The 15,825-nt window shown below is 47.3% G+C and overlaps 3 protein-coding genes across 5 annotated transcripts; 1 reads left to right on the top strand and 2 right to left on the bottom strand.

Annotated features, from left to right (window-relative positions):
- The first annotated feature begins 5,044 nt into the window (after nucleotides 1–5,044).
- EMC9 (ER membrane protein complex subunit 9) lies at nucleotides 5,045–7,656 on the top strand. Its single transcript, XM_006883174.1, has 5 exons — nucleotides 5,045–5,248; nucleotides 5,388–5,464; nucleotides 7,079–7,148; nucleotides 7,239–7,333; nucleotides 7,466–7,656. The coding sequence occupies exons 1-5, from the start codon at nucleotides 5,051–5,053 to the stop codon at nucleotides 7,644–7,646; spliced, it is 621 nt and encodes a 206-aa protein (XP_006883236.1). The 5' UTR covers nucleotides 5,045–5,050; the 3' UTR covers nucleotides 7,647–7,656.
- A 31-nt stretch (nucleotides 7,657–7,687) lies between these two features.
- PSME1 (proteasome (prosome, macropain) activator subunit 1 (PA28 alpha)) lies at nucleotides 7,688–10,377 on the bottom strand. Of its 3 annotated transcripts, none has more exons than XM_006883172.1 (11): nucleotides 10,276–10,377; nucleotides 9,630–9,662; nucleotides 9,425–9,487; nucleotides 9,208–9,318; nucleotides 9,077–9,122; nucleotides 8,861–8,958; nucleotides 8,567–8,635; nucleotides 8,420–8,487; nucleotides 8,257–8,311; nucleotides 8,092–8,178; nucleotides 7,688–7,913 (listed from the first exon to the last, which is right to left on the bottom strand). In XM_006883172.1, exons 1-11 carry the CDS (start codon nucleotides 10,312–10,314, stop codon nucleotides 7,833–7,835), a joined length of 750 nt encoding a protein of 249 aa, XP_006883234.1. In that variant the 5' UTR covers nucleotides 10,315–10,377; the 3' UTR covers nucleotides 7,688–7,832. The 3 variants fall into 3 exon arrangements, with proteins under 3 accessions (XP_006883234.1, XP_006883235.1, XP_006883233.1); XM_006883173.1 differs by having other exon boundaries at nucleotides 8,084–8,178; nucleotides 10,276–10,314; XM_006883171.1 differs by having other exon boundaries at nucleotides 7,688–8,178; nucleotides 10,276–10,314.
- A 1,866-nt stretch (nucleotides 10,378–12,243) lies between these two features.
- On the bottom strand, nucleotides 12,244–13,635 carry FITM1 (fat storage-inducing transmembrane protein 1). The gene is made up of 2 exons (XM_006883170.1): nucleotides 13,277–13,635; nucleotides 12,244–12,882 (listed from the first exon to the last, which is right to left on the bottom strand). The coding sequence occupies exons 1-2, from the start codon at nucleotides 13,534–13,536 to the stop codon at nucleotides 12,270–12,272; spliced, it is 873 nt and encodes a 290-aa protein (XP_006883232.1). The 5' UTR covers nucleotides 13,537–13,635; the 3' UTR covers nucleotides 12,244–12,269.
- Between the last annotated feature and the right edge of the window lie 2,190 nt (nucleotides 13,636–15,825).

The following is a 15,825-nucleotide window of genomic DNA, read 5'->3' as shown; positions in this document are numbered from 1 at the left end:
CAGGATTTAGGGCTGTTGTACATAGGGTTGCTATGAGTCGCGGGCAACTGATTGGCACATAACAACAACAAGCCGTCGCGTAGGTACAACTATTGGTTTCTCCCTATCTAGAGTGAAGGAATAAAAGACTAGTGCTCTGGTGGTCTAGGGGCAAGAAGCTGTGCTGCCATCCGGAAGTCATGTGGTTGGAGTCAGACAGCTGCTCCATGGGAGAAGGAAGGGTATAGTCCCCTCCAGTGAGCTTAACTGCCTCTGAAAACCTATTCGAGGATCAGCTATGAGTCAGTTCCAACTCAATGTTACTAACAATAAGTTTCTGAAGACAGTCGTGTCTTACAAATTTAAATCTTCATGACTCTGAAACCAAAACTAGGTGGTATTTGGCTGCCACAGCTGACTGCTAACAGGGATCACAGTAGAAAATCCGTGAGAGAATGGGAGGAGAATGTGGAACAAAGCTAAAAATAATAATTCTAAAAGATCAGTCTGACTGATCTGACAGAGACTGGTGTGACCCCCTAAACTATAGCCTTCGTTGTTGTTATGTGCTATCGAGTTGCCTGTGACTCATAGCAGCCCTATGTACAACAGCCACTCTGAAAGCCTGGAACTGTAGCAGGAACTCCCTTAACTTTCAGACATTAAAGAGATCTATAAGGTGAGCAATAACAACTGGGAGGAACAAACACATTAAAACAATAAACCGTGGGAGATCAAAGGGGCAATATTTGCCCAGGAATAAAGCCCACAATGCAGGTAGGGATAAGAAAGTACACAAAGAAATGAGAAACACCGGGAGGAAGTGGGAAATTGGTTTTACATCTGTTGTAGTTTACCACCAGGTCACAACCAACCCATAGCTGACCCTCCTGTGAGTTTTCAGAGGCAGTTAATCTCAGAGGCCAGGATTGCCCATCTTTCTGTTGCAGAGCATCTGGTGGACTTGAACTGCATGCTTTCAAGGATTGCAGTGCAGCTACCTGCCATTAGGTCACCAGAGCTCTCTCCAATGTTTTACAACATTGTTGTTGTTGTTATTGTTAGGTGCTGTGAGTCACCCGAGACTCATAGCAACCCTGTGCACAACAGCCCTAAATCCTGCTCTGCTCTGTGCCAATCTTACTGTCTCTGACACACCTAACCCCATTACCCCAGTCACTGATTCAATCCATCTCATCAAGGGTCTTCCTCTCTTGCGCTGTCCCTCCATCTTCCCAAGCATGATGTCCCTCTCCAAGGACTAGTTCTTCCTTGCAACATGTCCAAAGTATGTCAGGTGAAGCTTCAGAATACTTACTTCCAAGGGGTAGCCTGATTTCACCTTCCCTAGAACTGCAGCCTTCAATATGGATTGAGGCTCAATATCAAGAAGATAAAGATTCTCACCACTGGACCAATTGGCATCATCAGGATGGATGGTGAAGAGATTGAAATTGTTCACAACTTTAGTTTGCTTGGCTCCACAGTCAACGCTCTTGGCACCAGCAGTCAGGAAATTAAAAGATGTATTGCCATGGGAAAGTCTGCTGTTAGGGAACTCTCCAAAGTACTGAAGAGCAATGGTGTTTCTCTGGAGACTAAAATGTGTTTGATACAGGCCATGGTCTTTGCAATCACTTCTTATGCATCAGAGAGTTGGACAATGACTAAGGAGGATAGGAGGAGAATTGATGCCTTTGAGCTGTGGTGCTGGAGAAGCGTATTGAGTGTACCATGGACTGCTAAGAAAACAAGCAGATTCATCCTGGAGAGGGTTAAATCGGGCGGCTTCTTGGAGGCAAGGATTCTGAGGCTTCATCTGACATATTTTGGACATGTTGTAAGGAGGGACTGGTCCTTGGAGAGGGACATAATGCTTGGAAGGGTGGAGGCACGGCACAGGAGGGGAAGACCCTCTATGAGGTGGATTGATTCAGTGACTGGGGTAATTGGTATGGGTGTATCGAAAACAGTGCGACTGGCACAGGACAGAGCATAGTTTAGGGCTGTTGTACATAGGGTCGCTATGAGTCACAGGTGACTCGACAGCACATAACAACAACAGAACAAACCTGTTTGTTTTCTTAGCAGTCTGTGGTATACTCAATACTCTTCTCCCAGCACCACAGCTCAATGGCATCAATTCTCTTATCATCCCTAGTTATTGTCCAGCTCTCTGATGCATAGCAAATGATTGCAAAGACTATGGCCTCTATCAGGCACACCTTAATCTTCAGACTGATATTGTTGCTCTTTTAAATTTTTTAAAAAAAATTTTTGTGTGTACTATCAAGTCAAATCTAACTAGTACAGGAGGAGATTGAACCGCACACCTCTGGGATTACAGTGCAGCTTATTGCCACTAGGTCACCAGAGCTCCCATTGTTGCTTTTCAGTACTTTGGAAAGGCCTCTGACAGCAGGCTTTCTCAATGCAATGAATCTTTTCATTTTCTGGGTGCTGGTGCCAAGAGTGTTGATTGTGGAGCCAAGCAAATGAAAGCTGTTAACAATTTCAGTGTCTTCACCAATGGGTCCCATGGTGATAATCTTTGTTTTCTTGATATTGAGCTTCAATCTATATTGAAGGCTTCAGTCCATGAGCTTCTGCAGCAAGTGCTTCAGGTCCTCCTCAGTTTTAGCAAGCAGGTTTGTATCATCTGTATAACGACAGAAGTTGTAAATCAACGTCATGAGACATAATGCATAAGAAGCTTCTATGAAAAGCCACTTTGCTCTCTAAATTTTCACTCAAATCACAACTTAAAAAAAAAAAAAGGCATCCAAGGGTCAACTACCTGTAGTTGGGAGAATAACCTGTAGGCTCATGAGTAAGTGACAGGCATGGAGTACAGATCTATTTGTTCTATGGCAGGAACAAGGTAGCAGGTCTCTATGCCTTCAGGTTTGAAGAACTGCTTCGGGACAACTAGAGCGACAGCAGCCCCACTGTCTTTACAGGCTTGTGGGGGTGAGTAGCACAGATAACAGGCAAAATCATTCTGTAATCATGAGAGGAAGTCAGGCTGTTTGTTAGATGCCCTTGGATCAGTTTTAATTCAAAGGCAAACCCATATCCTACAAAAGAAATACTGTTGTTGTTTGTTTGTTGTTAAGTGCTGTCACAGGCAACTCATAGTGACCCTATGAAGAAGAGTCCTCAACGCTTGTGTGTCTTTCATCCTCTCTCCAGGTTCATAGGGTTTCTGGAGGCAAGCTATTATGAAAGTGGATGCCACTCCTGCTTTCAAGCTTGTTTTAATCAGGGAGCTCCACCCTGCTCTCTGTCCGCACTGGGTAATCAACCATTAACACACTTGACACATCAGTGTCACAGTGTTCAGCCTCACAGCAACCACAAGTTACCACTGTACAGCAAGTGGACACAGCAGGGCTATACGACCTAGAGGAATGTTTGAACAAAAATAATGAAAGACTGGCCTGAGGGCCACGGATTAAAAGTCAGCCACCTTTGCCTTAGTAACGTCGCTTTCTGTCCACTGGGCCAACTGATCTCTCTCTATGTTGATGTTGTTGTTGTTAAGTGCCGTCGAGTCGCAGGCGACTCATAGCGACCCTATTAAGCGACCTAATCTTTTTTTTAAATGTATTATTAATTTCAATGAAAATTTACAGAGACTTTGGATTTCCATTCATTCGCTGTTGCACTTTTCTCCCCTCCCAACCTTCCCCCCTAGTACACTACCCTCTTGGAAAAGTAAAAGAAAAATTATTTTATTGTTTTACAATTCCTCCCCCCAGGTCCACTCCACTATGCAGCCTTCATTCTGAACTCCTGTCATGACAAAAATACCTAATCACATATCCCTTTTAAACAGTTTTCTTCCTCATCTGTTTCAATGCAGTATACATTATTGAACCCATCTTTCTCAGTTTCCCCCCAACCCTGAGGTCAGTCCTGTTTTACAACAGTGGCACAATGCAGTATTTGTGTGACTGAGATACTTCACTTAGCATAATGTCCTCCAGGGTCACCCATTTTTAATAATATTGCTTCAGTTTCTTGTTTTTCAATGCAGCATAGTATTCCTTGTGTGAATATACCACAGCTTTTCTACCCATTTGTTTGTTGATGGGCGTTTAGGTTGTTTCCAACTCCTTGCTATTGAGAATAAAGCCGAGATAAACATGGGTGTGCATGTATCTGCTTGGATGTCAGTTATGGTCTCTTTGGGGTATATTCCCAGTAGTGGAATTGCTGGGTCAAATGGTATTTCTATTTGCAACTTTTTGAGAGAGCGCCATACAGCCCTCCATAGAAATTGCACCATGTTACACTCCCACCAACAGTGAATAAGTGTTCCAGTTTCTCGGCAACCTTGTCAACATTTGCTGTTCTGTTATATTTTGCTATTCTGACTGGGGTGAGATGATATCTCATAGTTGTTTCCTCAATTCATCTTCTTAAGTGGTTTCCTCTCTTGCTGACTCTCAGCCAAGCACAATGTCTTTCTTCGAGGACTATAGTTCCTCTTGATAAGGGATCCCAAGCATGTGCTACACCGTTCTCATTTCTAAGGACCTTTCTAGCTATGTTTCTTCCAAGACAGATTTGTTGAGGAAGCTCAACCAATAAGCGCGTGGACAATGCTTAGAGTTGGGAACTCTTTGCAGTTGGATGAAGACAAAGGCTGCTGATTGGTAAAATGAAAACCTCTAGGCCTATCAAGGAGCAGCAGTGGGCGGGACTTCAGAAGCGGGTCTGATTTGGAGCGGCCCCGTTAGGTTCCAGTGAGACTTCTGGATCCGCGCTCGACGGGTGGGGGCTGGAGAAGGCGGAGCCCCGGGGTGCAGTCGGGGCCTCCTCCTAGGCTGGTCCTGGAGCGGGCACCGCGACGGAGCCCGCCTGGAGACCGAGACCAGTCTTTGATCCAAGTCAGCGTCACAGCTGAACTTAAGTGAGGGAGAGCGTTGGTGGGCTTGGCGATATTCAGAGGAGAACACCAGGGTTCTGGAGGGAGCTGCACAGACACAAGCTGGGGGTTTGGAGGGAGTAGTGTGGGAAATTGGTATTAATTGGCTTGCTTCACATCGGTCAGGCCCTGTGCGCCATGGGAGAGGTGGAGATCTCAGCCCGGGCCTACGTGAAGATGTGCCTGCACGCCGCTCGGTACCCGCACGCCGCTATCAATGGGCTGCTGCTGGCGCCAACGCCTGGGTCCGGAGAATGCCTATGCCTTACCGACTGTGTGCCTCTATTCCACAGTCACCTGGCCCTGTCCGTCATGCTGGAGGTCGCCCTCAACCAGGTGCCACCGCTGGACATCCGCTAACGACATAAATGCTTCTAAACCCCTAGCCAATCCCATCCCTGCCCCTCCTGAAGATAGTGCGCACCCATAGGGCCAGAACACGATTTAGTTACAGATGGCCCCTTTCCTGTGGCAGGTGGATGTGTGGAGCGCGCAGGGCGGTCTGGTGGTGGCAGGGTATTACCATGCCAATGCAGCTCTGGACGATCAAAGGTGAGTGGGGTCGCCAAAAGCAGAAGGCAAGGGGTTTGGGGATAGGGGGTCAGAAAAAAAAAATCCTTTCATCTTTCCTTCATCAGGAGCAAATTTTGTACATCTGGCAGTATGCTGGTTACTAAAGGAAAGAAACATATTAGTAAAGAAATATAAAGAAGAAAAAGATAGCATCAAGGAACCCTAGTAGCACAATGGATTAAGCATTTGAGTGCTAACAGAAAGGTTGGCTTCTCCTGGGAGAAAGATGAGGCAGTGTGCTTCCATATGAATCTGTAGCTTCAAAGCCCTGGGAGGCAGGTCTAGCCTAGATCTCTGTTTGTTTAGTGGTAAGGAATTGAACTGCCAACACAAAGGCAGCTCAAATCCACCAGCTGCTCTGAAAACTCACTGGAGGATTGCTTTGAGCCAGTTACGATGCTATTGCACATACTTGACAATCATATCTATATCAGAATCCACTCAGTTACACTGGGAATGGGAAGATAGTGTTGCTCTAGCATAGCTAGGGGATGGAGATGACAACAGGTTGATACTTTAACCAAATGCTAACCTGCTCCCTGCCCTACCTCAAGTGCTAAAAGAACAGAAGAAACCAAACCAATACTTACTAAAAAGGAATTAACATATACTTAAATAAATTACTTGTATTGTTGTGAACTGTCAAATCAGAACCAACACATAGCTGACCCTCTGGTGGGTTTTCAGAGTCAGTTAATTGTATGGGGAAGAAATTGTCCATCCTTCTCCAGGAGAGCAGCTGATGGCCTCGAACCTCATGCTTTCAGGACTGCAGTGCAGCTTCTTGCCATTAGGCCACTAGAGCTCCCTAAATTACTTATAACAATCATATAAATAGATCTTGTGTCCAAGTGGTAAGAAACTGTGCTGCAATCTTGAAAACACATGGTTCAAATCAAAAGCTGCTCTGCTGACTCGCTGGTACACAATAAAAACAATCATGTAAGTGGATCATATTATACATCTGCAGAGCCAACTCACCACAGATAAAGATACTGGAGCAGTGGGGGGAGCCTTTAAATAGTCAAAGATATCCCACAAAGGCTAAAAAGGAGCAGTAAAGTACTATTTCTATTGGATTAGGGATTATAAGTAAACTAGAGATAACTTAAAGTATTAGAGGACTTGCATAGGTTATATATGCAAATACTGCTTCATTTTAGATATGGAACTTGGTATCCATGTTGTTCCTGGAACCAATCTCCTGCAGCTATCAAGGGATGACTGTTTTATTTTGTAACCTGCTTCCCTCTCTTGAATAACTACCTGACGTATTTCCATTTTTGCATCAAGATCTATCTTACCCTAACAGCTGTAGCTGTATAAACATAAATTAAATGTCTGAGTCAGCACATGTATAGTATGAGGTTCTGATTTCTACTTTCACCAAGAGTCAACAAGATTTCTCTCCCACAGGAAAAAAAAATTGTACATCAAACAGAGCTTACACCTTCTGACCCCTTGACTTCTTTCCTCTAAGCCCAGCTATAGGGAAAGGCCCCAGCTGCACCCACATCTGAAACCTGGGAGGCCCAGCTCAGATGCATGGGGTCTGTCCAGTCAGCCCCTTCCTCTGATCTTTCCTCTACACAGCCCTGGGTCTTTGGCCTTGAAAATTGCTGGACGAATTGCAGAATTCTACCCTGATGCAGTACTTATCATGGTGAGTCTGGGGCTTCAGGGAGGAGGAATCTGAAGAAAAAGTAGGGAGTGGGATCCTGGAAACTGTCACCTGCTTGTCTTTGTTCCCCAGCTGGATAATCAGAAGCTGGTTTCGCAACCTCGAGTGCCTCCAGTCATTGTCCTGGAGAATCATGGTCCCCGCTGGAGCCCCAAGGATAAGAATTTGTGAGTCTCCCACTCTGTTCACTTCTTGGGAGGTCCAAGGCTCCTAGGCTCCCTCAGCTCCGTCCTAAGGGTCCTCCCTCTGCCAAGTTCTGTGTCTGGTCCACTGGTTTTCCATGGGGTTTACTGTTTCAGAGTGATGTGGAAGGACTGGGAAGAGTCGAGGCAGATTGTAGGAGCAATGCTGAAGAGCCGGGCCTACCAACACCTTGTGGATTTTGACTCTCATCTTGACGACATCCAGCAGGACTGGACCAACCAGCAGTTGAACAGCCAGATCAGCCAGTGGATTGGTCCCACTAATGGAAATGCCTGAGCTGGGGGCAGTGAGGTTAGGATCCAATAAAGAGACTTGGGTTGATGGGCAGTGGTATGACTATATTTATTGGGAGAGGTGAGAAAGACCATAATAGCAGAAAAGTGGCAGAAAAGTCTGGAAAGTCCCCAGTAAAAGGCAGGAGGATCTCTGCAGTACCCATCACAAAAAGGAGAGTTGAGGCCCTCAATAGATCATTCCCTTTGTTTCTCCCCTGGGCTTCTTGAGCTTTTCGAAGTTCTTCAGGATGATGTCATATAGCACAGCCTAAAGGATCAGGGAAAGTGGATGTTAGCTGCAGATGCAGTTGCTCTGGGCCCCATTTCCAGCCTCATGAAGAGATCACACTTCATCACCCTTTACCCCTAGTCTGCAGGGTTGGGGAGAGTGGCCCAGGAGATCTGCCTTTGCCCATCCCTGCCCTGCCCTGCCCCGGCCTCCTCACATAAGCATTTCGAATCTCCATGACCATCAGTCGGATGTCCCTGTACTCTGCCTCATCCAGTTCATGCACCAGCTGCCGATAATCGCCCTGAGGGAGATTAGGGGATCAGCCTGACTTTGTTCAGGTGTGTCCATGCCCTCATGAGTCCCAACTTGGGCCACCTACCACATGGGGCTGCTTGGCTGCTTTGGTCACTGCATCTCCCCGTTCAGAGAAATATCTGTGGGTAGTTGGAGACACATGAGCCTGAGAAGGTGACATGAGCGCTGGTCTCTGTACCCCATGCTAAAGGCAGAGTGTGCATGGGGGTGCAGTTGTGATAACTCACTTTGAGATCTGGGTGTGGAAGCCTTCCAGTTTGGTGTGAAGAGCAGTCATCAGCTCAAACACCTTTTCCTGGGGAAAGAAAGCAGGAGGGGAAAGTAGAAGGAAACATGGGCTTGAAGGGACGGCAGGGGCACAGGACAGCACTCACCTGGACAGCCACTCCAAAATTATTCCCATCTTCAATCCGAGGTATCTGCAGCTGCAACCAGGTTGTGACCTGGGTCAAGGGAATGGAGTCTAAGTCATGATAGCCTTAGCCCTATTGCTATAAGGTGAGTCGAAGTGTGACAGGTCCATCCTGAGTCCTAGGGATTGAACTTATAGCTTCTCTTGCTTTGGCCTTGCTAAGACCTGGCAGGTGGTGTGTCTTAACTGGCAAGGACCAAGGAGGATAAAAGGTTCAACCTGAAGCCTGGGGGTAGAAGTGGGAGGGCTCACTCACCAGATTGAGTTGCTCAATGACATCTTTGATCTCGGGCTTCAGGCGTTGCAAGAGGTCCACAATCTTCTCATTGCAGCTCACTGGGCCACAGGGAGGACCTGGGGAGTGGGCAATGGGTCAGTCACATGTCTGGGCCTGTGTGAGGGATAGGGGAATGCAGAGGGAACATTAAGAAGTGGGATTCAATTGTCTTTCCACCATTGTGATTACAAATACCTTTGTCTTCATCATCCCCTTTCTTTTTTTCATCCTTATCTTCCTTCTGCAGAGAGAAGAGCTCATAGGAGTCAGGCTTAAGGTTGATTTCTCCCAAGATGGGTTCCCCTTCCCAGCTCTCCCAAGCTTGCCTCCTGCTGTTTCTTCCGCTCCTCCTTCTCTTTCTCCTTGGCTGGGTCTGGCACTGGGATATCCAAAGGAGCCTTCAGATTGTTCAGGTTGACTTCATTGAGAGCTGGCTCCTGGTGCAGGGTGGGAGGCAGGCTAGAGGCCAGTGCTCCTCTCACTTTTTCACTCTCATGGCCACCCTGGATTCTCCTGGTAACCCTTATTCACCATCCCCAGTACCTTTAAAAATGCATCCAACTCAGAAATCTTCTTGGGGAAATAGCTCCCGAGCAGGTTCTCTGTCTGTTGAGTTAGGAATAGGAAAGATAAAGGTCAGAATCAAAGGCCCTTCCTAGCTAGTGAAGCAGGCCAACTGTTGCCAAGTAAAGGAAGGCTGAGCAGTGGAAGCTGGGGACCAGTTAGGGTGCTGATGGGGCAGTCTTACCTTGTTACACAGGTCTTCACGGAACACATCCACCTATAGAGCACAGGAAACCCTTTAGAAACCTAGCTTTAAGATCAGCTCATTTGAGAGCAATTCCTTTAGGGCTGTGTAGAGCTTGGCCCTGGGGAAGGGTGCAGGTGTGTTGGGTGGTGGAGGAGTGGATCAGAGGAGGATGAAATGGATCTCTGGGGTGGGGTGGGGTGCTGGATTATGGAGGTGGGCACATCCCTAGGAGAGAATAGTGGTTCATGTAGGAACAGGTTCACTGGGCACTTGGGGAGCCCTAAGAGGCCATGTAGGAGAGCCCCCTTTGACTAGGGCAGTAATGTCCTATGGTGTGAGACCTGGAGCCTTGAAGTGAAGGTCACAAAGTCTGTGTGTGGCTTTGGCCCTGGGCCAGCGGACTTCCCATTCACGCCAGCTCTTCGCTTCAGCTCACCCCACTGAACCATGGCCACCTCGCCTTTTCCTATAGGAGGTCCTGGCTGGCCTCCCGTGGGCTCAGGTGCTTTGCAGGTGTAGTAGCTTTAATCGAGTCGTGTCTTGTCCCACTCGTGTCTGGGCTGAGGGTTGGTGATGGATGCCTCCAACCTCTCCGAGCCACGCCCCCCTAGAAAGGGCCCTTCCCTGAACCTACAGCGCTCACCTTGGCTTGGGCTTCAGGCAGGACCCTGAGCGTGGCCATGGCCGGGGAGGGGGCCTTGCGCCGTGCGTGCAGCGAGGAGTGGGAACTGGGAAGGGAAAGTGAAAGCAGCCCGCACGGCCTTCCTGGGTAGTAGGGAGTGGAGGTACCGGAGGAGGCGGGGCCGAGCGAAGAAAGGGGCGGGGAAGCAGAGGGAAGCCGGCGGGCGCGGCTCCCCCTACAGCCTGAGAGGAGCAGTTCCGCCGACCCCTTCCCGGCCGGCCTCCCCAGCCCGCGCGGTCTCGACTCTGCCTTTCTCCTGCCACTGCCTCCTTTCAGCTCTGCACCATCGCGCCTGCAGGCTTCCAGCCTCCAGACGCCGGCTTCTCCGGCTCTCCACTCAGCCCTTACCGCATTTTTGCTTCCAGCCTCCTTTTCTCCCACCTCCCATTACCGCCTCCCACCCATAAATCTTGACTTGAGGTCCCATTGCACATTCTCCGAGTTGAAGCAAGGTTTGACTTCCCTTTATTCAGGCTAGTATGGACCCCTGGTTCAAGTTGTCAGTGCTGTCATCCTGTTTTAAGTTCAAATGCCCTCTTCGAAGAGAACTCTGTTCTTTCATGGATTTCTGATATTAACCAGTTTAGTTTTTGAGAGGATTTTGTAGTGGTTTAGACCAGGGGTCTGCAACCATGTTTCTGTAAAGGCTCAAATAAGGACTATTTTTGGGTATACGGCTTATATAGTCTCTTACTTTAACAGGAAAGAAGTCATAGGCAATACATAAATTCGTGTTACTGAGTTCCAATGAAAGTATGGTCACAAAAACTAGAATTTTATATAATTTTGTGCCATGACGTATTTTTTTAACCATTTCAAAATGTAAAAACCTTAGTTTGCAGACCACTGCAAAAATTGGCTATAGGTAGTTGTTAACTTTTGGTTTTGAGCACTGGCAATGGGTCCATATTGTGGTCCTTGGCTCTTGTTTTTCTAGCAATGCACAAATTACCTAACCTCTGTGCCTCAGTTTCCCCAACTCCACGATGAGAACACAGATCTTCACAACACTGCTGATGGTTTATATAAAGAACTTATTTATATGTGCCATCTAGTCACCTGTGACTCATAGTGACCTACGTACAGCTATGAACTCTGCCCTATCCTAAGCCAGTCTGTCTCCGACACACTTAACCTCATTACTCCAGTTACTATGTCAATCCATCTCATCCAGGGTCATCCCTGGCACAGATGAAGTATCCCATTCCTCTCTCACAGAGCAACTGTTGGATTTGAACTACATGCCTTTGGGATTGCAGTGTAGCTTCTAGGTCACCAGAGCTCTAGTTGTTATTATTATGTGTGTGTTTTTCATCTGTCTCTCCTAGTAGCTCATATGCCTAAGACTTTAGAAATCTTGCTTTTTTAAAAATTCACATGGCACGAAATGATGCTAGACTTAATAACTGTTAAAATAAATGAGCACACACAGATGGAAGCACTACTGAGTGGGGTGATGAGATGCTCAGTGCCTTGGGGAATGAGGACATGAACTTCACTAGAGGAGGCTGGAAAAACAAATCCACCAGACTGGAGATGGAGTACCTGTTCAGCCAAGAATGATATATCCATAGCTAAGGGTACTGTTACCTGCCTAGGAATGGCCATTCCTTGCCAGCACAGGCCTAGAAAGCATGGTGTTTGTAGAGTAGGAGACAAAGTCAGGAACCCTGGTGGTGTAGCTGGTAACCAAATGGTTGGCAGTTCAAACTGTTAAGTGTCACCATGAGTAGGCATAGACTTTACAGCAATGGATTTTAGAAGGGTGAAACGATAATGGGTGGTATAGGGGTGGAGGTCAAGCATAGGGGAGGAAACAGGAAATTCAAGGTCAATGATAAGGAACAGTTGAGAATTTGTGACTACCAGCCCTTCTTCTTCTCCTTCCCATCCTCTCCAGGCCCCAGCCAAATGATAAGATGAGCCAGAGCCAGGCCTGATGTGCCTTTATTTCTTCAGTTATGTTTGCGGCTGGAGCGGGGTCGAGGAAAGAGCCCATGGCCTGGGCTCCCTGGGGACCAGGGCTGGTGATACCAGCTGCCATAGGTAAGGTACCAGGCGAAAGTGCCTACTGCGGCACCTACCACTTTGTGAGTATACTGGTGGAAGTAGATGACAGTACAGAGCAGCAAGAAGTTCCAGAGCCCCAGCAGCAGCACATTGAGCAGGAAGACGAGACGCAAGGGGGTGCCAGCAGGCAGCCCGTGGGCCAGATACTTGGCAAATACTGCTGCTTCTTCAGCCATAAGCAGGCAGCAGAAGGTGAGTAGGAAGGTGTGGGAGGAGACAGTGTAGCCTCGCCACTGGTGGCCTGCTGCCAGGCAGCTACGGCGGTCAGGCAGCTCATGGAGCAACAGTCCCTGGGGCAGAGGCTCAAAGCAGGAGCCTGTCAGGTCCTCGATGAGCAGGAAGGCCCTGCCAGCCCCTCGCCACACAGCTGCCCCCACCACTAGCCGACTCAGGTGCCGGGCAGTCACTGCTACTCGCCGTGTGGCCAGGAACACTACCAGCAACACAAAGCCCCCAAGGAAGGTGCAGGTCCAGCCCCACGCTGAATTCACAAACTTTCTGTAGGTAGAGAAGGGAGACTAATGAGATGCCCCAGCCCTATCTCCCCAATGTGGTCTGCGTTCCCATCTCTGCTCTTTCATCCTATAAACTGGTGTCCCATCATCGTTAGTTCTGCTCCCTATGTCCTCCCTAACTCCCACCCATTTAAACTCTGTCATCTCTCCTTTGTGAACCACTTAAGCTTCTAAGATCCTTATTTCCTCTCCAATCATGCTCCTGCTCTCATTCCCCTTCCCCCTTACAGTTCTCTTCCCCTTCCCTGCCCCCAATCTTCCCTTCAACCTCTTGGCCTATTTTTAGTGTCCAGACTGGCAGGAGGACAGAAAACTGGAGAAGGGAACAAAGATCCCAGAGTGCAGGGAACCGGCTCCATGGCCTTGAGTGGACTCACATGTTGAAGAAGTTGCCGTGGCTGGCGAAGATAGTCCGAGGGTTGACATGGAACTGGAGAAGGGGCCCAAAGATGACCACTGCTGCTAGCCAGGCGTGGTAGAGGCGCCGTAAGCAGGGGCTACCCAGGAGGTGGGCAGCCTGTTCACTTCCAAAGTACAGCAAGGCAGAGGCCAGCCAGAGCAGCACCTTCAACAGGCAGCCCAGGAGTGCTCGGATTCGGGCCCCCACCCCTGACCCTACCACCGGCCCCCGCTCCATGTTCCCTCCCCTCCCCACTAACTGCTTGCTCTGCTAGACAGCTGAGGAGGGGCTGATGGGGCTCCCCCCTAGACAAGGACTGACAGTAACAGGTGTGGCAGACACAGAACAGAGCGCTGTTGGCAGCTGGCAGGCAGGGCAGGGGAGGGGGGCAGGCAGGGCAGGGGGGGTGTTGCAGTAAGGGGCCAGGGTGGAGAGCTGTCACGTCAGCAGGGTCATGGCTGGGGGTGGTGGAAGTGTGTTCTCTAGGGGCCTTTGTCCTTTCCTATTAGGTCTGTGTCCGCTGCTCTAACTATGCTCAGGTTTATGTCTGAGCTAGGCCTACTGTTCCGAGCTGTCCTTGTTCATAGCCTGGTTGGTTTGCCTGTGAATATTCAATTCTCCAAAGGCTCCCTCTCCTACCCTTTATTGTGTTTAATCTGAAAGAAATCAGGGGTCATAAAAAAGAAAACTAACCAAATCTTGGGAGTCATATTTTTTAAAAAAATCTCTATCTGCTTTATTATCAGTGTGGTCCTGGTCCTTTCTCCTGAGGCTCAGAGCACAAGAGCCAGGATTTAGTGGGGCTGTTGTACATGATATCACATCCAACTTATGAAACTGAGACGACAGTGTGGGGTCCTGCTCCAGATCCCATCTGGTCTGAGGAGATCACAGAATTGGTTTAGCCCCAGAGCTGCTGTAGTAATCGTGGTTGTACAATGCACAAGACATTATAATTTCAGGGGCATCATTTTTGGTACATTTATGAAGGTCAACAATAAAAATTTTTATTTATTTTTGTGTGAGTGTGTGTGTTCCATCAAATCAGATCTGACTGGTACAGAAGGAGATTGTCCCTCCTTCTCCAGCAAAGCATCTGGTGGATTCGAACCGCACACGTCTGGGATTGCAGTGCAGCTTCTTGCCACTAGGCCCCTAGAGCTCGCAAATAAAAATTTCTTGAGGAGGGAGTTCTGTGCAAGATGGTGGGGGCCCTGATGACTCTAAAGATCAAGTATACTCGCAAGCTGAGGATGAGCAAAGTGAGAACCTAGGAGGAATACTCCTAGTCTGGAGTCTACTAAAACCTTTGTTCTGTCTTCCATTCAATCACTTGAGGGCCTCAAATTAGCCCTGGCTGGCCTCCCAGTCTGGCCACCAGGCTGAAGCAACAGACTGGAGAGCAACCTATCGAAGTATTCCTGATAACTTTTAAAAGAACTTTTTGTCTGTCTGCTTCATAACTGGTGATGGAATTTTAGAGCACAGTGGAGGCTACTTTAAGTAGTGAAAGGAATGAGCAAGGAAGGACACCTGGATATCTGAGACCAGCTGTGTGACACTGGGAAAAGTAACTCTTCATACAGCACTCCTTAGTCCTTTCTCTTCTTCTGTGAACTGAGATGAATCAGATGATAAGGTTCCTTCTAGATCATAAAGCATAATACTTGACCCCAATCCTTGAGTTAGTGGTTTTCAAACTTTTCTACTCATGGATTCTTAACTTTTGATAGCTTATGAACTTTCTTGTATGTTTTTACATACATAAGACATAATATTTTTATGTAACATAAAACTTTTATAATTTTAAATAGTTTTAAGGACATCAGTTCCAGTGATCATATTATATATGGTAGAATAAAATAAAAATAAAAAATAGACCTATTATTATAATTTTTTTTAACTGTACATCCATGGTGAAGATTGCATCTTTTTTTATTATTATTTTTTTTGTGTGTGTGTGTGTATACTGTCAAATCAGATCTGACTGGTACAGGAGGAGATTGTTCCTCCTTCTCCAGCAGAGCATCTGGTGGATTTGAACCGTGCACCTCTGGGATTGTAGTACACCTTCTTGCCACTAGGCCACCAGAGTGTGCCCATTCTTTTTTTTTTTAAATTATTATTCTTTTTAAAATATCCCATGGCGAGAGAGGCTGGAAAACAGAGGCTTCTGAGTGAACTCAATCTCATAAGGACAAGTAATACATAAGTCCACTGTAGTAAAAATAGAAGGATAACTAATAAGATGTGTATAAATGTCTAAAGAGGGAAGGAGAGGGAGAATGGGGAATTAGGTGGGGGGAAGTCACAGGTAAAAAAGTTTAAAAAAACCAACCCTCATGGAATTTAAACACTATAGTGATTCAGAATTTCGCCATTATCCATTTAAAAACTGATTTAAAAAAATTAAATTTTATTATTTTGTGTGTGTACCATCAAATTGGATTTGACTAGTACAGGAGGAGACTGTCCCTCCTTCTCCAACAGAGCATCTGGTGGATTTGAACCACGTACCTCTGAGAT

This window comes from Elephantulus edwardii, unplaced genomic scaffold, assembly GCF_000299155.1.
Source record: "Elephantulus edwardii isolate Elephantulus edwardi_28Jun2011 unplaced genomic scaffold, EleEdw1.0 scaffold00026, whole genome shotgun sequence".
Taxonomy (NCBI): domain Eukaryota; kingdom Metazoa; phylum Chordata; class Mammalia; order Macroscelidea; family Macroscelididae; genus Elephantulus; species Elephantulus edwardii.
Note: the sequence above shows the minus strand (reverse complement) of the source record. Positions and strands in the feature narration are given on the sequence as shown.